This window comes from Papaver somniferum, chromosome 9, assembly GCF_003573695.1.
Source record: "Papaver somniferum cultivar HN1 chromosome 9, ASM357369v1, whole genome shotgun sequence".
Lineage (NCBI taxonomy): Eukaryota > Viridiplantae > Streptophyta > Magnoliopsida > Ranunculales > Papaveraceae > Papaver > Papaver somniferum.
In genome coordinates, this window is record NC_039366.1 from 157,673,814 (window position 1) to 157,696,705 (window position 22,892).

General features: G+C 36.2%; 4 protein-coding genes across 7 annotated transcripts; all 4 read left to right on the top strand.

The window, feature by feature from the left end:
* The first annotated feature begins 1,048 nt into the window (after positions 1–1,048).
* LOC113314333 (embryonic protein DC-8-like) lies at positions 1,049–3,716 on the top strand. The gene is made up of 3 exons (XM_026563131.1): positions 1,049–2,758; positions 2,912–3,048; positions 3,175–3,716. The coding sequence occupies exons 1-3, from the start codon at positions 1,142–1,144 to the stop codon at positions 3,485–3,487; spliced, it is 2,067 nt and encodes a 688-aa protein (XP_026418916.1). The 5' UTR covers positions 1,049–1,141; the 3' UTR covers positions 3,488–3,716.
* Positions 3,717–4,164: 448 nt separating this feature from the next.
* On the top strand, positions 4,165–8,877 carry LOC113313307 (magnesium transporter MRS2-11, chloroplastic-like). 3 transcript variants are annotated; one of them, XM_026562061.1, is made up of 14 exons: positions 4,165–4,694; positions 4,795–4,867; positions 5,020–5,090; positions 5,230–5,315; positions 5,451–5,541; positions 5,709–5,777; positions 6,267–6,347; positions 6,446–6,611; positions 6,729–6,774; positions 7,099–7,179; positions 7,555–7,637; positions 7,785–7,828; positions 7,985–8,097; positions 8,561–8,877. In XM_026562061.1, the coding sequence occupies exons 1-13, from the start codon at positions 4,245–4,247 to the stop codon at positions 8,081–8,083; spliced, it is 1,440 nt and encodes a 479-aa protein (XP_026417846.1). In that variant the 5' UTR covers positions 4,165–4,244; the 3' UTR covers positions 8,084–8,097; positions 8,561–8,877. The 3 variants fall into 3 exon arrangements, with proteins under 3 accessions (XP_026417846.1, XP_026417847.1, XP_026417845.1); XM_026562062.1 differs by having other exon boundaries at positions 8,584–8,877; XM_026562060.1 differs by lacking the exon at positions 8,561–8,877 and having other exon boundaries at positions 7,985–8,559.
* Positions 8,878–10,552: 1,675 nt separating this feature from the next.
* On the top strand, positions 10,553–12,101 carry LOC113312768 (triosephosphate isomerase, cytosolic-like). The gene is made up of 5 exons (XM_026561504.1): positions 10,553–10,633; positions 10,725–10,821; positions 10,884–11,001; positions 11,789–11,873; positions 12,024–12,101. Exons 1-5 carry the CDS (start codon positions 10,553–10,555, stop codon positions 12,099–12,101), a joined length of 459 nt encoding a protein of 152 aa, XP_026417289.1.
* A 6,475-nt stretch (positions 12,102–18,576) lies between these two features.
* Positions 18,577–22,296, top strand: LOC113311827 (probable U3 small nucleolar RNA-associated protein 7). 2 transcript variants are annotated; one of them, XM_026560625.1, is made up of 9 exons: positions 18,577–18,721; positions 18,849–18,917; positions 19,192–19,323; positions 19,520–19,609; positions 19,715–19,847; positions 20,303–20,421; positions 20,548–20,615; positions 20,849–20,897; positions 21,009–22,296. In XM_026560625.1, exons 2-9 carry the CDS (start codon positions 18,855–18,857, stop codon positions 22,029–22,031), a joined length of 1,677 nt encoding a protein of 558 aa, XP_026416410.1. In that variant the 5' UTR covers positions 18,577–18,721; positions 18,849–18,854; the 3' UTR covers positions 22,032–22,296. The 2 variants fall into 2 exon arrangements, with proteins under 2 accessions (XP_026416410.1, XP_026416412.1); XM_026560627.1 differs by lacking the exons at positions 18,577–18,721; positions 18,849–18,917; positions 19,192–19,323 and having other exon boundaries at positions 19,728–19,847.
* The last annotated feature ends 596 nt before the right edge of the window (positions 22,297–22,892 follow it).

Genomic DNA, 22,892 nt, shown 5'->3' on the forward strand with positions numbered 1-22,892 from the left:
AAATCCACTTGTTTAGAATTCTTTTATGGTGGGTTTGTTTGCAGAATTCACCGTTTCCTACAAATTCTGGGATTTATGTAAATTTCTTGTGTGTTTGGTAACTTAATAAAAATTCCTAGGATTTATAGAGTTTTCTTGTATTAATGTCTTTGTACCGTTTGGCATTACCCTCAAATCTTAAAATTGCATATATATATATGGGATTTAGAGTTAAAAAAAAAATGGGTCCATAAATCCCTTGATAAGTTTTTCAGCAAATCTTAGGGGAAGGGGTCGGACTCCATATGGAGGATTTGTTGGAAAACTGAATCCCGTGGGAAACGTGATTCTAGGGATTCGGGTAGCCAAACATACAGAGGGAAACATAATTCTACCGAATCTCCTGGACCCATAAATTCCACCTTTAAAATTCAACATCCAAACATACCATTAGCTATTACAAGGTTTCGGATCCGATAGACCTACGCAGTGAGAGGGAGTATGGAACCATCAAGTAGATTTCTTAAATAAACCCCATGTTAAAACACGAGTTACAGTTGGTTTCAAACTCAAACAGTCAAACTAGCGAAGAATGCATGGGAAACTTCGTCGAGATTACTTTACTCTAGCAGAACGGACGAGATAAACTTCTGGACGAAGTATCAAAAACACTAGCATGCTCGCCACGTGATACATAACATTTTCCGAGTGGACACAATGTATCTTTTATCCATCCGTCAAATATGATTCCAAAGAAAACAATTTGAAATTTCCAGAAGTTAGCCGACTCAGCATATTTTCCTACAAGCAGGTCGACAGCTGTTAAGTTGCTAATTACTAGACACCTGCATGCCGGTGATAACGTGTCATCATGATCAATCCCAAGTTTAAATCAAGCCAACGTCCACCGACACGTGTCAAGCACCCTATACGTGTCAGTAAAATGTATTACTTCATGGCATGTGTCATCATATGATTAAATCAGTACCCTTTTCTTTACTTCGTGTATATATACAACCTTCGGTTTAAGCAGGTAAATTCACTAAAATTTTCATTTGAGATTTTTGAGAAACAAAATATTAGAAACTGATCTTCGTTCAAGCGTTCGTGAAAAAATCTGAAAAAGAAAAGAAACATTTGTTGAGAGAAATTGTTAAGCATAATGGCGTCAAGACAAGCAAAAGAAGAGAAAGCTGAGCATTTAGCTAGGGAAGCAGCAGCTGAATTAAGAGATGTTAATAGAGATAGGAGGTATGAAGAAGAATCAAAGATCAAGTATGACGAGGAACCACAGCAACAACAACAACAAAGGCCTGGTGTTATTGGGAGTGTTCTGAAAGCTGTTCAAGGTACTTTTGATCATGCCAAAGAAGCTGTGACTGGTTCTAAAACTGCTGCTCATGATTATGGTACTACTGCTGATCAGACTACTACATTGGGTCAAGGAACTGAGTACTATGAAAGTGGTGTCCCTATGGGCTCTGGTTATGGCGAGGACTATACTGCTACTGCTGCGCAGAAAACTAAGGAGATGAAAGATACTGCAGGGGAGAGAACAAAAGAGTATGCCGGGAGTGCTGCTGAGAAAGCCAGGCAGGCGAAAGACTCTACGGTTGATACCGCCAAAGAGTACACTGGCAGTGCTGCTGATAAGGCAAGGCAGGCGAGAGAAGCTGCTGAAAGGAAGACTAGGGAGTACGCAGATACCACCAAGGATTATGCTGGAAGTGCAGCTGAAAAGGCTAGACAAGCAAAAGATGCGACTGTCGACACAACCTATGATTATGCTGGAAGAGCTGCTGATACGACCAAAGAGTATGCTGGAGCCGCAGCTGAGAAGGCAAGACAAGCAAAGGATGCAACTGCGGACACTACCTATGATTATGCTGGCAGAGCCGCAGATCAAACTAAAGAGTATGCTGGCGCTGCAGCTGAGAAGGCAAGACAAGCCAAGGATGCAACGGTGGATACAACTAAAAGTTATGCTGGAAGCGCAGCAGATAAGACTAAAGAATATGCTGGATATGCAGCTGATAAAGCAAGGCAAGCAAAAGATGCGTCTGTGGACACCACAAAGGAGTATGCTGGCTATGCTGCTGATAAGGCAAGACAAACCAAGGATGCTACTGTTGACACCACAAAAGAGTATGCTGGATATGCCGCTGACAGAGCAAGACAGGCCAAGGATGCTACTGTTGACACCACAAAGGACTATGCGGGAAGTGCAGCTGAGAAGGCTAGGCAGGCCAAGGATGCAACAATAGACACCACAAAAGATTATGCAGGAAGTGCGGCAGAAAAAGCTAGGCAAGCTAAGGATGCTACAGTAGACACCACGATGGACTATGCTGGGAGTGCAGCCGACAAGGCGAGAGAAGCAAAGGATTATACTGCTGAGAAGGCTGTTGAAGGCAAAGATACTGCAGTTGGTAAGATTGTTGATCTTAAGGACTCTGCAGCTGATGCCGCTAGAAGAGCTATGGATTTCTTGACTGGTAAGAAGGATGAAGCCAAAGACAAAACCTATGAGACTGCTGAAGCAGCGAAAGGCAAGACTTATGACACTGCTCAAGCAGCCAAGGATAAGACTTATGAGACTGCTCAGGCAGCCAGGGACAAGACATATGGGGCAGCTCAAACAGCCAAGGATAAGACGTATGAAACTGCTCAAGCAGCCAAGGACAGGACATACGGGGCAGCTCAAACGGCCGAAGATAAGACATACGAAACTGCTCAATCAGCCAAAGAGAAGGCAGCTCAAACTGGTCAAGCAACCAAGGTATATATATAAAGCCTTACAACCCACTTTTCAATTGTCATCAGTTACATAGTTACATTTTGATTCTAGGATCTAAATTTTAAGATGGAATGGTTTAAACAAAAAAATGGAATGATTTTCATGAGTTGATCTCTTAATTTACTTGTAAAACAGGAGAAAATGGGTGAAACGGAGGAGGCAACAAGACAGAAAATGGAAGATATGAAATTAAGGGGAGAAGAGTACAAAGAAGGTGCTAAGCAGAGAGCTGGTTCTGCTCATGCTTATGGTCACGATGATGAAGGTGAAAGGTACGTACAATGTAGTATGTACAAGGTCTTTTAACATTTTTAAGTTTCTAACTGCCTATTGTTAATCGAGTTCTGTATTTTTGATCAATTGTGTTGTGTTAATGCTAATGTCATATTTAACTGCAGGGGAACTGCAGCACATTCAAACGTATTTGGTGCAATTGGAAGTGTAACAGAAGCAATCAAAGAGAAATTCACAACACCGAAGGATGTTGTTGAGAGAGCAAGGCTTCAAACTGATGATTCCAAATCTAGGTCTGCTGGAACTGGCCATGAAAAGATTACTGTTGATGTGGAACGAGAAACACCAGCTGGTCAAGTTTCATCTAGATTGAAAGCTTCCGATCAAATGAGTGGTCAGACTTTCAATGATGTTGGAAAGGTGGAAGATGCAACCACGACTGTACGCCTCAAGCGTGATAGCCAGGGTAAAATGTAATCATCTAAATGTGTGTCAAGCGGAAGGAGGCAAGGAATATTTTGGAATGTGATTAGTAAATACGTCCCCATGGATGGATACTATGTTATTTTTGTTTTCTGGTTGTATTTTGGTTTCAGTTTTTTTTGCTGCTTTAGGAGTTTTAACTTCGGGGTTTGGAGGCTCATGATGATGATCTTACCTTCCTGTTGTTATATTTAGTTTGTGATCTTGTTTTTCTGTATAATAAAAATACGACTCCTCCTATGTAGTTCTGCTAGTGCTCTTGATAAATTTAGTGCTGATATAGACTTATCTCTCTCGACAGTTGACTGATAAGATATTTTGAGGAATTATTAGCTAGATAATCGGTGGTGTTATTCACAGCTCTAAAACACCACTCTACTCACAGCTCAACATCATCTAAGCCCTACCACTCTACTCACAGCTCAACAACATCTAAGCCCTACATCTTTCAAATGGTGAACCCTTTTACTTAATAGTGAGTGGGTCCTTGCTGAATATTCCTGAACCACTATTCTTGTGACACCTAGCATTGAGTGGTGAATAGAGCTCTAAGTGGAGAGCTGAATATCATTTTCCCTAGATAATTGCACTTAAGAAGACACGTGGCGGTTACTTAACAGTCAGCTGTCGTTCTTAATTCTGTTATCTGAAACGAACAAAGAAATCTATACTAATCCTTTTTTATTATCAACAACAAAATCCTTCCAGAGAATGAGAAATTTAGATCGGACTGAAGCGAAATCCTAGTTCAATGGCTGTTTCACATCGAACAAATCTTCGTCTTCTCCAATTTCCACTCATCTGTTCTTCTGAGAGAAAATGCACTTATGTGATTTCAGAGGGTTCTTCAAATTCGAACTCTCTAATTCGATCTTTATTTACATCGAAATGTAATTACATATCTCTTCGGAGGAGGAGAAATGCTTTTTTGTTTGTTCCGGTTACAATATTGTTTTCTCGTAGAGTGAAATGTTTCACAAAATCTACTGATGAGAATTGGGCACTAGGAGAAAGTATTGACCAAGAATGGAACGATGATGGTGATAATAATGATGATGGTGCTGAATTGAGTAGTAATTCCAGTGGTGTTGGTGATTTTACTACTCGACAAGTTTCAGTTTCGGGGAATCAACACTTGAATGAACCACAGAAGTTGTCTAGTGATTCTCTTTCATTGGGAATAAAGGAGCCTATTTATGAGGTAATGTTGGTGTTCTTGCTGGGATTTTGGATTTTTGGTTGTGGGTTTTATGCTTTTTGGTCATTTATGGTCCTAATTTGTTATAGAAATGTGTATTCAGGTGGTAGAAGTGAAGTCGAATGGTGAACAATCGATTCAGAAGATTAGTCGGCGGCAGCTGTTGAAATCCAGTGGTGAGTGTCACAACTCTCTAAAGAACTTGCCAAGTTATCTTTGTCACATTGCTTGTGTTAAAACAATTGAATATATGTTTACCTTGCCAAGTTAACATTACTTGTCAAGACACTACATTCTGCTCAAAATTTGTAGTTATGTTTACCTTTAGGTCTTCGTCCACGTGATATTCGGAGTGTGGATCCATCGCTATGGATGACAAACTCAGCGCCTACTTTGCTGGTATGTTTGGACCTCCTTATCACTTTTGTGCTTCTTATATTGATGTTTAAACTTCAGGATTCTTTGGGATGAGTCCAGATATTGCATTTTTTTTATCAGATTAACATGCTTTCAGTATCTCATACTTTCTCTTTGATAGGTTAGAGAACATGCTATTCTATTCAATCTTGGCTCGCTGCGTGCAATTGCTATGCAAGAGCGTGTGCTTATATTTGATTATAACAGGTGATATCTTACTGCGATTAACCATTTGTGGTTTTCTCCAAACGGATAACAAATTTTCTTGTGAGCTATTTAAAAAAATGCAAGTACAGGCTTGAATTAAGAATTTACTGTCGTGTACATGTTGAGCGTCTCTAGGAAGGGAGCAAAGGCTTTTCTAGAACATTTGCTGCCTCGGTTAGTCCCTAAAGATGTAAATGGAGTGCCGTCAATGCCATTTGAACTAGAGGTTAGTTGTTCATTATCCAGGTCAATATTGAAAATATGTTGACTCGTAACTATTTATTTCTGAGGGATAATTTTGCTGTTGTTGGAATTGTGATTCTAGTGCCTCTCTATTGTTTGGGGAAGCTCGGTGTGTGATTTGTATTTTATTTTTTTTATATATATTATTAGGTAGTTGAAGCTGCACTGGTATCCCGGATACAGCGTTATGAGCGAAGACTGATGGACGTGGAACCTCGTGTGAGTATGTGAATGTGTATGTATATCTTTGAGTATTATTTTGTTGTCTCTTATATTGTAATGAATGAACGCTGACCTTTTTGAGACAACAACAACAACAAAAAAGTTCCTGGTGAGCAGATTCATAACACTGGAAAGGATTTACAGGGTGGAACTAGTCTCTATTTGGCTATAATTTTGTGGCATATGCTTCCACTTGTGTTCGTATTTCAAGGTCATCATGGTGAAGGGTTTACTAATTGAGAGCTCAAAATGGGCTTCAGCTGCCATTTTTCTCAACTTCATTCTTAGTAGAAGATATTGTGTAGGGAATTTGGGTTTAATACTCAAATGAAGCGAGTTTTATATACTTAAGTTTCATCTGTTCTTATTTCTTTATACTGATTCTATCCTCTCCATGCTAAAGTGTTTCCTATTCATTCTTTGAGGGGAAGGGTTTATATTCTATATGTTCTTTTGTCCCTCTCACTTACCGGTGTTCTCGTGTAGGTTGTAAAACTACTGGAAGTTTTGCCCAATCGGCTGACAGCTGATGTATTGGAGCAACTTCGTTTGAGTAAGCAAACCTTGGTATGGTTGAATCTCGATTTTACTCTTATGTGCAATCCACTGATCTCTGAATCTGTTGGCATTAGATAATGTGTTGCATGTATTCTACTTTTTGGAAGGTTGAATTGGGTTCACGAGCAGGGGCACTCAAACAAATGCTGCTTGACCTTTTAGAAGATCCCGATGAGATACGCCGTATGTGCATCATGGGAAGAGATTGCACCATTAGGAAAGGGAGCACTGACATGGATTGTGCTTTTGATGTAGACAAACAAATCGCTGAAGGTGTTTTACACAAATTTTTCTTCTGTTGTGTTTCAACAAACATGGTCTCTTTTTGAGTATTCGTATCTGCCTTGCTTGGTCGTTTGGAAGTTATAAAATTTGGTTACCTTATTGCAGAAGAAGAGGAAGAAATAGAGATGCTCTTGGAAAACTATCTACAAAGGTTGTGCTCAGAGCCTATTGCATGTTTAAAGAACTTGAGCAATGTGGTATATAGTTATTGTTATTTCTCATATTGTTGGGAATGAATGTGGTTTTTATGTATTCCAAAGCCATGTTGGTCCATTGGGTAGTTATTACAGCTTGATACGTGTAAGATGGGATACTAGAATCCAAATGTGCATGTGACCGACTCTACAAAGCATCTGATCACGAAATTCGATTATTATTCTCTGTCAAAACATAAAGCGGCACATACGCAGTAACATTATTGAGCACTAATTACTTGTCAACTATGTAATCTGACTATTAGTTTCATATATTGCAGATGTGAATCTTGTCATGCTCAGGCTGAGAGACTGCTTGATTCGGCAAAGGAAATGGAAGACTCTATTGCTGTGAACCTAAGGTTCTGATGATATTTCCTTTAGCTTCTCTGTTTTACAATTCTGAGAATTCCATCAACTGCTTATAAGTTATATCAGTTCCATATATTTAATAAACGTACTGTCAAAAAACCTCCTTATTGGTAAGTTTGTGTCTCAGAGTTTGGTTTTCCAAAGGGGAACATGCTATGGATTTGTAGATTCATTGAGGTTTTAGAGAAAACAAGTTCTGGCTTTAGTTTGTACACGGGACTATAATTTTGTGAACAATAAATGAGATGACAATCGATACAGTCTTCCTGTTACTGCATGCCTTGTTGCTTATATGTTTTGTGAAGTAAGGCACATAACTGGCTTAGATTGATGGATGACCTGTATTTTTCTCCACCTACTTGCAGTTCTCGGAGACTTGAGGTCAGTAGAGTGGAACTGCTTCTTCAGGTTGGCACATTTTTTGTAGCTATTGGTGCTCTTGTAGCAGGTAATTTTTGTGAAACTAAAACACCACCAATAGATGTGATAGGTTTTGGAACCTAAAGAATTGATTGAACAGGCCTTAACTCTGCTTGAGCTGTTACATCTGAATAGACTCACACTCATGCTGAAGCTCATTTTTCTGTTGCTGCAGGTATATTTGGTATGAATCTAAAGTCTTATCTGGAAGAACATGTGGTATGCATCTTAACTCATTTATCTTAGCATTGTTGATTCCTTGCTCCCTGATATCATTCCTACTTTAACTGTACTGCTGCCTTCATTTCCTGTGCAACTCTTGTCCATCATTCCTCAATTTTACGTCCAGCTTTTCTATACTCTTCCTTCCTGCAGTTTGCATTTTGGTGGACAACAGGTGGAATCATACTCGGTGCTTTTGCGGGATTCTTTCTTATGTACACTTACCTCAAGGCGAGGAAAATATTATATTAGATGCATTCAACAAGGTAAATGAAAAGCCTTCCCTCCGAACTACTGGTGGTCCAGGCAGTGCCATAGCAAGCTTTTTAGGAGCTCTAGGCAAAGTGACGAAATGAGGTCCAAAATGAAAAAAATCTTTTGTTTTCATAGAACAATATAGATAGTATACATTAAAGCTTGCAAATCAAACAAGAAAGTGCCACATTTCAGGAAGGAAAAAAAACAATTGTTTTTCTGTTAAGAAAAAGATTATACTCCAGCCAGAAAGGAAAGACGGGATAGTATCCAGCCATTCTCTCCAGTCCAGAGTTCTAGTTCTTCTACAAAACTGAGCTGCTCTATCAGCTAGATCATTATAATCCCTACTCAAGAAATCTACTTTGGCATAATTAAAAGCATTTAGATTATATTGTACTATTGAACCAACTTATCTGGTTGTTATTTGTATACTGATAAGAAATAACTAATTTAGCATCACTGATTAAGCAGATTTTGTTCGTCTCTATCTTTAGCTTACACTGATGGTGTGGCTCCAACTAAAGCAAGAATTTCTGCCTCCTCTGCGTCTCTAGCTATCCCTTGGATGATCTTGCAAGCAGATTATATTCACCTGAAATAGTCATCATGACAAGGCCTATCAAGAAACCCACTGAACACATTCTATTAGATGCAATTTTGCTAGAGCAGTATGGTCCCTTACTCCCTTTTATGCTGATCTTATGCAAGATGACATTTCAATAATGAAGGATTGGATATTCAAATGGCTGTGTAATGATCTTTATAAAAATACATTTGTTTTGTGTTTACCATTACTTGGGAGTATTTGGAGGGACAGGTGTTTCCAGATTTTCCAAGGGAACCTTAATCATCGGACCACTGCCAGATTAGCTATGAAACTAGTTAAAGACACAGAAGTTTACTTGTCTGATGAGCAAAATGCTGCGAGTGTTCCTATTATTCACAACTTGAATTCTGTTCTAATAATCTCCCTGCTGATGTGTACTCACCTATTGCCATGCTTCTAATGATAAAAACACTAATCTGATAGTGAAAAATACTAGAACCCCCTACTATATGGGTTCAACATATAGAAGCCCCACAAAATGGATCCTCCACTATCAACTCCATACTTTAGGAAAATGATACTGCTAGGCCCAAAAAATTAATTTTTCTTCAGATCTGGCCCATAATTAATTATTACGAATTTTAATAATGACAACACTACCCTTTACTATATATACAAGAGGAATCTCAGTAGATATTTTCATTTATCTATTTTCTTTCTCTCTCTTCTCCATTCTCTTTCTCTTTCGGTCCGGCAAAAATTATTTCTAGGTTTTGAATATCAGAAGATTAATGTTGAATGGCAACAATTTCATCAACAAATCTAACAAAACAAATAAGTTTCTCATCTCTATACTCGATTCAATTGAAATCTCGTCATGTTTTTAACAAAAATAAACTTATGAATGACTGATTTACGGTTTCAAAACCCTAATTCATTTGATTTCACTTCGAATTTTTGATCCGATTTGGAATCATAGTTTAGATCTATAATACTTTTATCATTCTCATTAATTGGAATTAAGGTTTCAGAGTTTTTTTTTTTTTTTTACGGAATCTCTTTATTAGGATTTGTTGCTGAAATTTTGATCTGATCTTAAATCTAATTTCAGATTAATAATCATCGTGTTTTTATATTTCTACCCATATGAGATCATTGAAATCATATAAACTTCAATCTATACTGATTCTTTTTCGTTTGTTTTGAAATTTTATTTTGGATGATTCTATTCAGATCGAAGGAAAAGACCAATACGATTTTTCCTGAATCAACATATCTCTAATCTAGGTAAGTTTTGATTGTTGTTGTTATTGTTGTTGCTCGACTTGTTGATTTTTCATATTTAAACTATCAGATTATTTAGATTTCAAGTATGTTATATGAAATGTTGATGGTTTCCTGTCATCAATTATTTAGTGTGTTCTGATCTGCAATTTTTTTTGTTTGTTTATTAGTAATTTTGAAAGCATAAAACTATTACATGTAAGTAACATGAAAACATGATTTAATTTGTGTTATGTTGGAAGTTCCTAATGCTTGATACAAGGATGCTTGTTTACGAGTGTTTAGATTATGGAAATATGAAGTACTGGCTTGATTTGAGGATGTTTGTACTTTGATTTTGATTTGTCCATAGTTATGCCTGTCATTTTCCTTGGTAACAGGATATGTAACTTCTGATTACACATGCCATATGCATGTGTAACTTCTGATTACACATGAATTTTGTATGTGTAGTAGAAGATTACACATGCATTTGTATGTGTGTCAGCAGATTTTAGTAGCACCAACTTGATTTGGGGATGTTTGTATTTTCATTTTGATTTGTCCATAGTTATGCCTGTCATTTTCCTTGGTACCAGGATATGTAACTTCTGATTACACATGCCATATGCATGTGTAACTTCTGATGACACATGAATTTTGTATGTGTACTAGCAGATTACAATGCGTTTGTATGTGTGTCAGCAGATTTTAGTAGTGGCGGTGCTTTTGGAGTAGGTGATCGTTTTTTTATATTCATAGAAATCTTGAACTGATTATGAAGTGGTATTCGTTAATGAATCATTTGGAATTTTTAATTTTCAGGTGTCTGTGTTTGAGGCAGCTGTGAAGCATGAAAACAAGGTTCAAAAGATATCACGACTTGATTTCATTTTTCACTACTTGTCTGTTTCTGCGTTTGGTTTGCTTGGATATAAGCAACATTAACATTTTACTGAAGTTCACAGTTGATTTTTTTTTTAGTTTGCTTATCTTCAGTTTTGGTCTACAAACGAAGCTGTGTGGTGGAGGTACAGGTTTTGGAGGAGGATGAGAAGGTAGTGGTGGTGGCCAGCAGCGGTTCATGTGTCTCTGTTGAAAGGTAAATATTGAGCAATATTCGTTTCCATTTTTCTTTTGGCACTAGTTCATGTGTGTATACTGTATTGGTTCATTGTATTTATCAACAACATTAAGCATTGGTATGGACTATTAGCTTTTGAAGTATGATGCCTTCAGACTTTACAAGTGTGCAAGTTATATGAATGTGTAGCTGCTAGTTACACATGCTAATTAGAACTGTAACTACTAGTTATACATGCTAACTAGATGTGTAACCGCCAGTTACACATGCTAATTTTATAGATCTAGGTATGGAGAAACTGATCTGAATCGAAACCTACATATAAGAGTACTGCTTTAGACGTGGAAGAGCTTGCTGACCAGTTGGGTCTAGGATCAAAATTCTATGTAATTGGATTTTCTATGGGAGGCAAGGCGACTTGGGGATGCCTCAAATACATCCCTCGCATGTATGGTTTTGCACCTTCACTTTTTATCTTTATTGAACTTGATTTGTTGAACAACTTTTGTTGCAGTAGACATTAGACATTTCTTATGAGTTTAGGTGTAAGACATTAGACATTTCTTTGCATTATATGGATGTGTAACTCTCAGTTACACAAGTCAGGTGCATCTGTAACTCTCAGTTACACTATTCAAATGCATCTGTAACTCCTAGTTACACTATTCAAATGCATGTGTAACTCCTATTTACAGTAGTTAATCTTCTCACATCATGCATTCATGTTTTCTATGTTCTGGTCTGATACTAGAATACTACTCAGGCATGTATGAATAAACAAAACTCGCGTCCCTTGTTTATGCAGTATTGAGATGCTTTCCAGTTTAAACATCCCCTGGGTTATTCTCAACCTCTTTGAAAGAAGTGCTATGCTAAATGAATCAAATGAGGTAATTAATTTTATTTATTTTTTTGCACAGAAGCTTAATTGTTATTGTTATGTACAACTCTTGTGGCACAACATCTTTTCCTTTGGTTTTTCTTAATTTTTATATAGTTTTGTAACATTGATTGGATGCTTTTGAAATATGGTTATGTAGCTCTTTAGAAAGAAAGTTGCATATGCACTTTCTCAAGGATTTAAGGTGATTGATGGTGTCAGTGAGACTCTTGAATAAGGAGGTGATAAGTGATGATTCTTAGCTCTTTTATAGTTGAAAATGTGTGCTTTATATGGATGTGTAACTCTCAGTTACACATGTCAGGTGCATCTGTAACTCTCAGTTACACATGATATATGCATGTGTAACTCCTCTTTACACTAGACAGGTGCTCCTAGTTACACATGCTAAAATGAACAAACTTGCAACCAAAAAATTCCACATGCTAGGTATCCAAGTCATATGCATGTGTAACTGTCAATTACACATGACAAATGCATGTGTAGGGAGTTACACATGCTAAGATAGGTTATCATGTGTCTTTTCTGTGATCTTTGTTCTATAATTTTGCCTTACAATTATTGTATAATATTTATTTATTTTGCTTTTTGTTCATCCAACCTAATCCATGGATGTTTATTTCGTTGCATATATGCAAACATTTTGGAGTGAAGAAGACAAGAAGGAAAGGCAAAGATTTAAATTCATAAAAGCTAATTGCTCAAATGTGGTAATGGTCTCGCTGGAATTGGAGTTGACGCTGGATACACAAATCACATGTGTAACTCTCAATCACACTAGATAGATGTATATGTAACTCTCAATTAGACTAGACAGATGCGTGTGTAACTTCTAGTTACACATGTTAAGAAATTATTGTAACGTATTTTTAATAGTTTTGGGCTTAGTTTTAAATTTTATTTAATTTGGGGCTTAGTTTTAAAATTCATTTAATTAGGGGCTTGACAATATATGTAAGGGTATGAATGTCTTTTAATAATTTGGGGCCTAGATTTAAACTTTTTTTAATTAAGGGCCTCATATTATGGGTTATCCATGGGTTGGGCCTTAGCCTAATTTTCCCGATAGTGAAAACCAGCATTACACATGCTACAAGGATTATCATGAGAGGTATTACAACTAAAAAAAAGTGGATTTCGTAGGCAGGAGGATGTTTTCATGACATTTCCAGATAAAAAACTGGACTCCTGCCTTGGCAACATTGCCAACTTCCGTAAGGCCTTGTAGACAGGATTAACGGCTTGAGCGTCTGTGTATGGTTGATTTGGCCTGCAATCAATTCATTTTACAGTGAAGAGACCATTTCTGGAGTCTGTTGGGCATTATTAGGAGTGAAGAAAACATTACTAGGAATCCAACACCTTAGTATCCTGATCAACAAATCTAGAAACAACGATTAACCAACACATAATGATGCGTAAGCTTAAAAGAAAATTAATAAGTATAGTCAAATAAGGTTGGTCAAAATCAGTTGACTATTATCATGTAAATTGTCAAGTCCACAGAACCGACAGAGATATTGGTTTTAGTGTTTTATGATTACTGTATTAATAGCCTGTCTGAGAGAGACAAAAGCTTGTAACAATAATTTCATGTAATAAAAATTTCTTTCATTCAATTTCTTGATTTCTTCTGTCTCTTCAAAGTTTTGAATAATTGGAAACATAGATTTCTCATGGTATCAGTTAGGTTATCGATCTAACTAATATCAAACATCAAATCTCAATAGTTTTTCTCAAACAATTTTCAGCTTTCATCTAAAATCTGGATAACAAATCTAGGTTCTTGAGTTTCTGTATGGTAACTTTGAGATCTGGAAATAAATTCAATACCCAAGCTACAAAATCTACCAAGAATGGTAACAACATCAGCAATCTCAATAACAACAACAACAATCACAGCATCAATATTTCAATCCGGTCTTCAAAATTTTCAGAACTCGAGCATTGCAATGTCGACTTCCGCTTTTAATGGTACATATCTACCTTTTACGAACATCACTAACTTTGTATCAATGAAGCTAGATGGTTCAAATTATCTCCTTTGGCGAGATCAATTTGAAGGAGTTTTATTTTCTACAGATTTTATGTGAGTGGTGAGATTATTGAACCAACAAAAATTGTCACAGTAGATGGTGTAGAAACAACAAATCCAGAATGAGTATCTTGGAGACGATTGGATAGGTTTGTCTCTACTTGTCTTAAAGCCACTTTTACTTTTACTATTAGTGGAGATGTTCTTGGTCTTACTACTGCAAAAGCTATTTGGGATTATCTTGAAACTAGCTTTAGAACACAGTATCTTGCAAGAAAGAATATGTTAAGAACACAATTACATGGAATTGAAAATGGCAATCAGTCCATAGTTTCTTATCTTCAAAGGGTTAAATCCATATCTGATTCTTTAGCAGCAATTGGAGAAAAAGTTAGTGATGAGGATCTTATGATGTTCATTATGAATGGTTTAGGTAGTGAGTATGAAATTTTTGTTATCTCATCTCAAAATATGGAGAATCCTTATATTTTTGGTGAAAGTAAAGCAAAATCGCTTTCTCATGAACAATTTCTGGCTTATAGACGACAAAGTACTACGCATGTTTTTGATGATCAAAATACAGCTGCTTTTTATGCAAATAATGGATTAAATTCTTATGCAAATAACAAGAAGAATGGAGGGAATTTTAAGAATAGCTCTTATCAAACAGGGTCAAGTTCAAATACTGCAAATGCATATCAGAATGGGTCGAACTCTAATAATAATAGAAGATTGGATTATAATCAGATGTACTGTCAGATATGTAAGCAGAAGGGTCATTTGTCTACCAGATGTTTTTTTAGGTATCATCCTCCTGCTGGTACTTCTACTACTTCCTCTCAAGCTAATTTCGCAAATTCTGAGAATCAAAGAAATTATTCTAATAGTGAAATGCATACTTCTGGTCCTTCACAACAGGCTTTTGCAAGCTTTAATGTTCACACTGCTGCAACAAATGATGATCCTTCTTCCAGTACTGTTTGGATTTCAGATAGTGGAGCCTCTACTCATATGACTGGTGACATAAATCTTCTTCAAAATACTTCTGAATACAAGGGCAAGGACAATGTTCAAATTGGCAATGGTAAGACCTTATCTATTGCTCTTACTGGAAATACTATACTTCATACACCTGCTACAAGTTTTAAGTTAGACAATGTTTTACATGTTCCATCCATAAAACATAATTTGTTATCAATTGCTAGATTTAATAGCGATAATGTTTGCTCCGTTACTTTTGATCCATATGGTTTTGAGATAAGATGTTTGAAAACTAATGCATTACTTGCTAAGGGAAAAATGCTTAACAATTTATATCCTATTTCCTCTGTTGTTGCTCCTCCAAATATATGGCATGACAGGTTAGGTCATCCCTCTCCTAGAATTTTATAGCAACTTCATAGTCATCACAACATTCATATCTCATCCTCTATTTCCAAATCTTTGTGTCATTCTTGTCAGTTAGCTAAAGCAAAAGATTACCCTTTCAACTTTCATCTTCACATGCTTCTTCTCCACTTGAACTTATTCATTGTGATGAGTGGGGTCCTGCCCCTGTTACTTCCTTAGCAGGTCATAGATATTATATTTTGTTTGTTGGTGACATTAGTAGATTTTATTGGATTTATCCAATGCAACTCAAAACATAAGCCTTGCAGTGTTTTCAGCATTTTAGAACTTTAACTGAAAATTTATTTCATAGCAAAATCATTTCTTTCCAAACTGATGGAGCTAGTGAGTTAGTAAAAGATGTTTTTAAAGGTTTTCTAGACTCTTGTGGTATTCAAATAAGAATATCTTGTCCTAAAACCCCTAAGCAGAATGGTCTGGCTGAAAGAAAGCACAGACACATTACTGAAATGGGAAATTCTCTTCTCTTTAATGCGACCTGTCCAAAAGATTTTTGGTATGATGCATTTTTAACTGCTACTTTTCTCATTAATGGAACCCCAACTCCAATTCTCAATAACAAATCACCTTTTGAAGTTCTTTTTCATATAACTCCAGATTATTCTCAGTTAAAAATATTTGGTTGTGTGTTTTATCCTTTTTTGGGACATTCTAGAGTTGATAAGCTCTCACCAAAGTCAGTAAAATGCATTTTTATTCGTTATAGCTCTTTACACAAAGGTTACAAATGCTACAATCCTCTTAATAAAAGAACTTATATCTCTAGACATGTGATGTTCTCTGAATCTGAATTTTATTTTTCATCATCTCCTTCTGCTTCTTCAATTTCAGTTTCTTCTGTTGAGGAATCTTTACCGGAGTCGTGTGAGTCTATTCCTCCTGCATCCATTGTTACAAGGTCTCAAAAAGGAATTTCAAAACCAAAAGCTTTCCCTGATCATGTAATGCATTATTCTGTTAAACATCCAGTTCACTCAGCTTTTGCTTCTTTATTAGATACTCCTACTGAGCCAAAAAGTTTCAAAACTTCTATTAAGAATCCTAAGTGGCTAGTATCTATTAAGGAAGAAAATACAACATTGAAGAATAATGATACTTGGGACTTAGTTGATCCTGAACCTCACATGAACATTTTAGGTTGCAAGTGGGTTTATAGGATTAAGCTAAGATCAGATGGAGAGATAGATAGATTTAAATCTAGACTTGTAGTTCTTGGTTACAATCAACAAGATGGTGTTGACTATGGTGAAACATTTTGTCATGTAGTCAAATCCACTATAGTAAGAGTAGTTCTCACTTTGGCAGTTACTAGAGGTTGGTCTATAAAGCAGTTGGATGTATCAAATGCTTTTTTACATGGTGATTTAACTGAGGATGTATATATGCAACAACCTCCAAGTTTTGTTGATCCTGAATTTCCAAACAAAGTCTGTAAATTAAAGAAAAGCTTATATGGATTGAAACAAGCTCCAAGGGATTGGTTTAAAAAATTCAGTAGTTCTTTGATTGCCTATGGTTTTGTGAGAACTGTTTCTGATTTTTCAATGTTTGTTTATACTTCTGGTTTGAATATGATGGTTTTATTACTTTATGTTGATGACACCATTCTGACTGGGAATTCAGATGACTTACTTACTGATCTGGTTAAATATTTGGGTCATCATTTTGCTATGAAGGAATTGAGTGATTTGCATTATTTTTTAGGCTTAGAAGCACTAAGATCTGATGATGCTATAATGTTAACTCAGAAAAAGTACACAGTGGAGTTAATTACAAAGTCTCATATGTTGGAGTGTAATCCTTGTAGTACTCCAGTTGCAAAAGGACCCAGAGTGTCAGTAAAAGAAGGAACTTTACTATCAAATGCAACAGAGTATAGAACCACAGTGAGAATGTTACAGTATTTTTGCTTAACTAGACCAGACATATGTTTTGCAGTTAACTATGTTAGTTAATATATGCATTCTCCTACTGACATTCATCTGCTATTAGTGAAGGGAATTCTCAGATATTTAAAAGGTACAATTGGTTATGGTATAACACTAAGAAAAGGTGATATTGAGTGCTTAACAGCTTACACTGACTCAGATTGGGGCAGTTGTCCTGAGACGTACATCTAGGTCTACATGTGGATATGCAATTTTTATGGGTACTTCTTTGATTTCTTGGTCAAGCAAAAAGCAGCCTAATGTGTCAAGATCAACAACAGAAGCAGAATATAAAGCTTTATCAGTTGCTACTGCTGATTTAGAATGGATTGCCTCTTTATTTTCTGAGTTACACATTAACCTTAAGAAGCCAATAACTCTGTATTGTGATAATACAAGTGCTATTTACTTATCTGCAAATCTTGTCTCTCATTACAGGGACAAACATATAAAAATTCACTATCATGTTGTGAGGGAGCTGATTGAAGAAGGATTTTTAACTGTTCAACATGTTGCTTCAGAGAATCAGTTAGCAAATTTATTCACTAAAGGCCTATGTGCACCTATTTTTGCTTCCTTGCTATATCAACTAATGGGTTTGTCTTCATCAACAAATACTTCAGAGATTACTTCATCAACTTCTACAGAGACTACTTCTTCTGCTCAAAATTTGTTGTATGCTATTACACCTCTTGCAGACACTTCTAAGTTCCCAACTTAGACAACTTTCCTTTTTTACAGCTTTACTACTCAGTTTTGCTTTCTTAGTGATTGTCTTTTGTTTTCTCCTCCTTGAGAGTTGAGTGCTTTGATGTTTGTTACAAGATTGTTTTAGCACTTCAAACTGATTAATGTTTCTACTATCAGTTTGAGAGGGGCGCATAAGTATAGCCAAATAAGATTGGTCAAAGTCAGTTGACTATTATCATATAAACTGTCAGTTCCACCGAATTGACAGAGTTATTGGTTTTAGTGTTTTATGATTACTGTATTAATAGCCTGTCTGAGAGAGACAAAAGCTTTTAACAATAATTTCATGTAATAATTTTCTTTCATTCAATTTCTTGATTTCTTCTGTCTCTTCAAAGTCTTGAATAATTGGAAACATAGATTTCTCAAAAATGTATAGAAGGTGAACGACATTTTCTGGATCATATACAGAATGGTTTGCGACTGGTGAGCACAGAGGCAGTACTAGACGGTAGTTGAAGTGTATCGAGAGTTGTTTGGGGTGGAATTAGCGAGAATAAGAAGGTCAAAAACGTAATACACCAACTCCATAAATAATGAGAGACAAATGAGAAAATCGTAAGGCCCTAACCCCTGAATAAACCTTTTGCATCCTCCCTTCACTTTTTTTTCTTCTGCTTCCCGTAATTACATCACAGAAGACAGTGATCTAGAAGACTAACTACCAAAACCCTAAAATTTCAGTTTACACTCAACAAACAAAGAAGTAATTGGGTAAGTCATTCTCACGAGTCCTATTTCGTGAAAAATCTGTCAATTTAATGATATATTTAGGGTTTTGAATGGATTTAGTAATACTGGATTTTTATGCTAATAATAAAGCTCTTTTATGGTGTGATAGGCAAAGATGTCGATATTAGAAGAAGAGGAAGAAACTAAACCTCAACAAGTTATTCGCTCTATTGATAAGGTTTGTTTGCTGATTTTTAACTCATTGTACATCTTACAATGATTGTTAAGGTTTGGTAGTTTAATTTATGATTATTGGGGTTTTTAATTGCTTTTGAACTTAACTTGATATGTTTATTAAGTTGAAATAAACTGTTTTTGGTAATTTGTAGTTGGTGTTGTTGATACATTGTTGAGCTTATTTCATTATTGAAGCACTAATGTTGGTATTCCTTGTTTCTGTTATATTATGAAAGATACTTATTGGAGTTGTGGGATTTGATTCCAATTTGCAGGAGATGATGGATGACTTAGACGCCCTTTATAAAAGGACAGATGAGCTGGATTTGAAGCATGAGCTCGATTTGAAGAATGAGCTCGAGTTGAAGCAAAAAAAGTATCAACGAGGTGATGGTGTTAAGTTGGAGGTAGGATGTTGATTATTGTATTTCATTTATTTCCATTTAGCTTTTATGGAGTGCTTTATGCACTTCGTTTGGGACATTGTGGCCAACTGGCCATGCATGTATGGGATCTCAACCGTCACTGTCCCTGTAGCATTTTTTGTTTGCTATTGCTTCTTCTCAAAAAGAGGTTTGGTACTCTTATATTTATGACATTCAGGGTTTAAAAGATAAGAAGCTGAGAGGTCAACTTGCCGTTAGAGAAGAGTTGATTGGCCAATCTGCAAATGTTGCTGCAAAGGCTGAGAAGGTTCTGTTCTTCTTTCTCAAAAATTTCTTTTGAATAGTCTAATAGGCATAACTACAAGTTTATTTAATTACATTTTGGGCTGACATTCTGAAAATGTACTCCTAGTGGCTGAATTCAGTTAACACAGGCTATTTGGAGGCTGAAGGGATGGAGAAGACGTGGAATTATAAAAATCAAGATATCGTCCGTAGTGTAGATCTGTTAAGCTCAAAGAAGGCAATGGATTTGGTCTTACCAGGTTGGTATCATTATAGATGACTAGCCTGTTTTTCTGTTTATCCGATCAGTTGAGCATTTAGGATAGGCATTGTTTTCTTTTTGTGCATGGAAAAACAATCACGTCATTAAACTGTCACAGTTGCACTTTTAACTGGTTGGTTCAATGTGAACCAAATGATTGCTCTCTTGGAAGTCTCATCTACTAGGCAAGAAGTGATTCTTGTGATGTTTTAATACTTTTGACATACCACTAGGTCTTGCCTATATTTTTCATTACTGTATATTGTACCGAAACATCCATCCTACCCCCGTTCTCGTGTTATTATCAGTAAATGTTTCTTGAATTTTGCCAAAAAAAAAAAATAAACTTTTGTTGATTCCTTGTTGTGGGAATTAGTTTCTTACTGTATTATTTTGCTGTGATTATTATTGCATATGGTCCAAGTTTTAACAGCAATACTCTTTACTGTGCAGTACTTGGTCCATACACAATGGACTATACCGCAAATGGTCGTTATATGGCTATGGCAGGACGAAAGGGTCACCTAGCAATCATAGACACACAAACTTTAAAACAGATCAAAGAGTTTCAGGTAGGTTCTGGTAGCATTAGTTGTTTAGTTCTTTAGTAAACTAACCTGTTATAACATTGACAAGATCCCAAAGAATTTGAAATTTTATTTTTGTTCCTACAATAACGTTTGAGTTGATTGATTTAGGTCAGGGAAACTGTACGTGATGTTGCGTTCTTCCACAATGAGCTATATTTTGCTGCAGCACAGAAAAAGTAAAGCTTTTTTTTTCTTATCTTTCAATTATGTACGCGTTGAAAGGAACCTGTTTAAAAGCACTCAAAGTTTATTTAAATGTCTGTTTTTTTTCCAATTAATATAGTCTCAATTGTAAATCTCATTAAAACTACTCAGGTTATGATCTGAAATTTATAGAATTTTTCCCGCTTCTCATGAATAGCTTCTTCATCTTTGAGCAATGTTTCACGAAGTACTCTTTCTGTGACAGGTACACATATATTTACAATAATCATGGCATAGAACTCCACTGTATTAAGGTTTGCTTTATCATGCTCCTATTGTTATTCACTCTTTCTCTTTTGCATGCCTCAATGGATTGCTCTCATAGCTGTTGATTATTAATATTTGGACTTTGAATCAATGTTCAGGAACATGGGGCAGTGCAGAAGCTTCAGTTTCTGAGAAATCATTTCCTCTTGGCAACAATAAACAAATTTGGACAACTTCGCTACCAAGATGTCACTACGGGGTTTATGGTTTCAAACTTTCGAACAGGTCTCGGCCGTTGTGATGTAATGCAGGTGAATCCATTCAATGCTGTTGTGGGGTTGGGTCACTCATGTGGTAAAGTCACTATGTGGAAGCCCACTAGTGCCGTTCCTCTAGTCAAAATGCAGTGCCATAACGGGCGCATCTCTGCCATTGCGCACCACCCTGGAGGTAACCTAATGGCTACATCAGCGTTGGATGGTAAAATTAAGCTTTGGGATTTGAGAAAATTCGAAGTTCTAAAGACTTACTTTCGTCATGCTAATACCTTGGACTTCAGTCAGAATGGTTTGCTTGCTATTGGAAACGGATCTCGTGTGCAAATTTGGAAGGATAATGGGGACCAATATTATGGTCGTTACATGACTCATGATATAGCTAAAGGGTATCAGGTGGGAGAAGCGAAGTTCCAGCCCTATGAGGATGTTCTATGCCTTGGACACACCATGGGTATTTCCACTATTTTAGTTCCTGGATCTGGAGAAGCTAACTTCGATACATTCGTAGCAAATCCGTTTGAAACTAAAAAACAGAGAAGGGAGAAGGAGATTAAAGCCCTTCTTGACAAACTACCCCCTGAAACAGTCATGTTGAACCCCACGAAGATAGGAACATTGAAGCCAGCAAGGAAGAAAGAACAACCATCTCAAAAGGAGCTGGAGGCTGAAAAAGAAGATGCTGTTGTTGCTGTCAAACTTGCTCCACGAAAGAAGAAAACAAAGGGAAGGAGCAAGCCAAGTAAGATAGAAAGCAAGAAGCAGGAAAGTATCATGAAAGCTAAAAGACCTTACTTGGATCAGCAAATGAAGGAGGAAGAATCTAGAAAGAAACTGAAAGTAACTGAAGTTCAGCTCCCTAAAGCCCTAGCACGATTTGCCCGTAAAAAGGCAGCTGTGTCCTAATTATTCAAGAACTTCTATTACCAGAAAAAATTTCCCTCAGAATTTTGACCCCGTTTGTGGTGTACTTTTATCATTTTAACTTGTGATCAATTAGTGGAAACCAGAGATCTCTTTTGGGTTCCCCCCTCCCCCTGTTCCCTTGAATCTTTGTTATTTTATTTAAATTTTTTTCTTTTCTTTGTAAGCTAAAGTACTACCAAGTTAAAGCATAGTGGATTGAAAGACAGTGCCTTATATATCTACTACCACGATATTTGTTTGATTGGTTCAACTGGACCTTATTAGGATTCAAGGTTGAATCCCTTGCATAAATAAATGAAATGCTGTGAAATGGGAACTTTTACAAACAAACCAGCACTCGATTCTGCAGACTTTAAAACAGATACCGCTACAGCACTGATTCTATTCTTGCCAGAAAGATGGTTTTCGCGCTGATACCAATTTTTTGTCATAAAACTTAAATGATGATGGAGTAAGCAGCTATTTTTCAAGTACCATACAACCTTCGTTTCTAAAAAATAGGCAAGTTTGTGTGTAAATTAACTATTTCCGTCTTGAAATCCTGAGAGCCTGGAATTGTTTTTTTTTTTTTTTTTTTTTGGATTCATATTATTTCTAAGTTAGATCTAAATAATGAACAAATATTGTATTTTAACAAATATAATAATATGTAATCTTAGTGTGTCCGAGAAATTATAGAATCAGTCGAATCCATATCACATTGTTGATGCTTCATGGATGAGTGTCATGCCAACCTCTATTCTCAATTTATTAATTGCCACTATTGCAGTATCAGTATATATGAAGTTTGAATTTTGAACAGTATAAGAATATTCAGTAATAAAATTGTATTAAAACCTA

Excerpts from the sequence above, each read along its gene's own strand:
- LOC113314333 (XM_026563131.1), top strand. The coding sequence starts at position 1,142 with ATGGCGTCAAGACAAGCAAAAGAAGAGAAAGCTGAGCATTTAGCTAGG. Across the intron at positions 2,759-2,911 it reads AAACTGGTCAAGCAACCAAG|GAGAAAATGGGTGAAACGGA; the intron begins GTATATATATAA and ends CTTGTAAAACAG. Across the intron at positions 3,049-3,174 it reads CACGATGATGAAGGTGAAAG|GGGAACTGCAGCACATTCAA; the intron begins GTACGTACAATG and ends ATTTAACTGCAG.
- LOC113313307 (XM_026562061.1), top strand. The coding sequence starts at position 4,245 with ATGGCTGTTTCACATCGAACAAATCTTCGTCTTCTCCAATTTCCACTC. Across the intron at positions 4,695-4,794 it reads TAAAGGAGCCTATTTATGAG|GTGGTAGAAGTGAAGTCGAA; the intron begins GTAATGTTGGTG and ends ATGTGTATTCAG. Across the intron at positions 6,775-7,098 it reads TTGGAAAACTATCTACAAAG|ATGTGAATCTTGTCATGCTC; the intron begins GTTGTGCTCAGA and ends CATATATTGCAG.
- LOC113312768 (XM_026561504.1), top strand. The coding sequence starts at position 10,553 with ATGAATTTTGTATGTGTACTAGCAGATTACAATGCGTTTGTATGTGTG. Across the intron at positions 10,634-10,724 it reads GTAGTGGCGGTGCTTTTGGA|GTGTCTGTGTTTGAGGCAGC; the intron begins GTAGGTGATCGT and ends TTTAATTTTCAG. Across the intron at positions 10,822-10,883 it reads CTTGTCTGTTTCTGCGTTTG|TTTGCTTATCTTCAGTTTTG; the intron begins GTTTGCTTGGAT and ends TTTTTTTTTTAG.
- LOC113311827 (XM_026560625.1), top strand. The coding sequence starts at position 18,855 with ATGTCGATATTAGAAGAAGAGGAAGAAACTAAACCTCAACAAGTTATT. Across the intron at positions 18,918-19,191 it reads TTATTCGCTCTATTGATAAG|GAGATGATGGATGACTTAGA; the intron begins GTTTGTTTGCTG and ends TCCAATTTGCAG. Across the intron at positions 20,898-21,008 it reads TAGAACTCCACTGTATTAAG|GAACATGGGGCAGTGCAGAA; the intron begins GTTTGCTTTATC and ends ATCAATGTTCAG.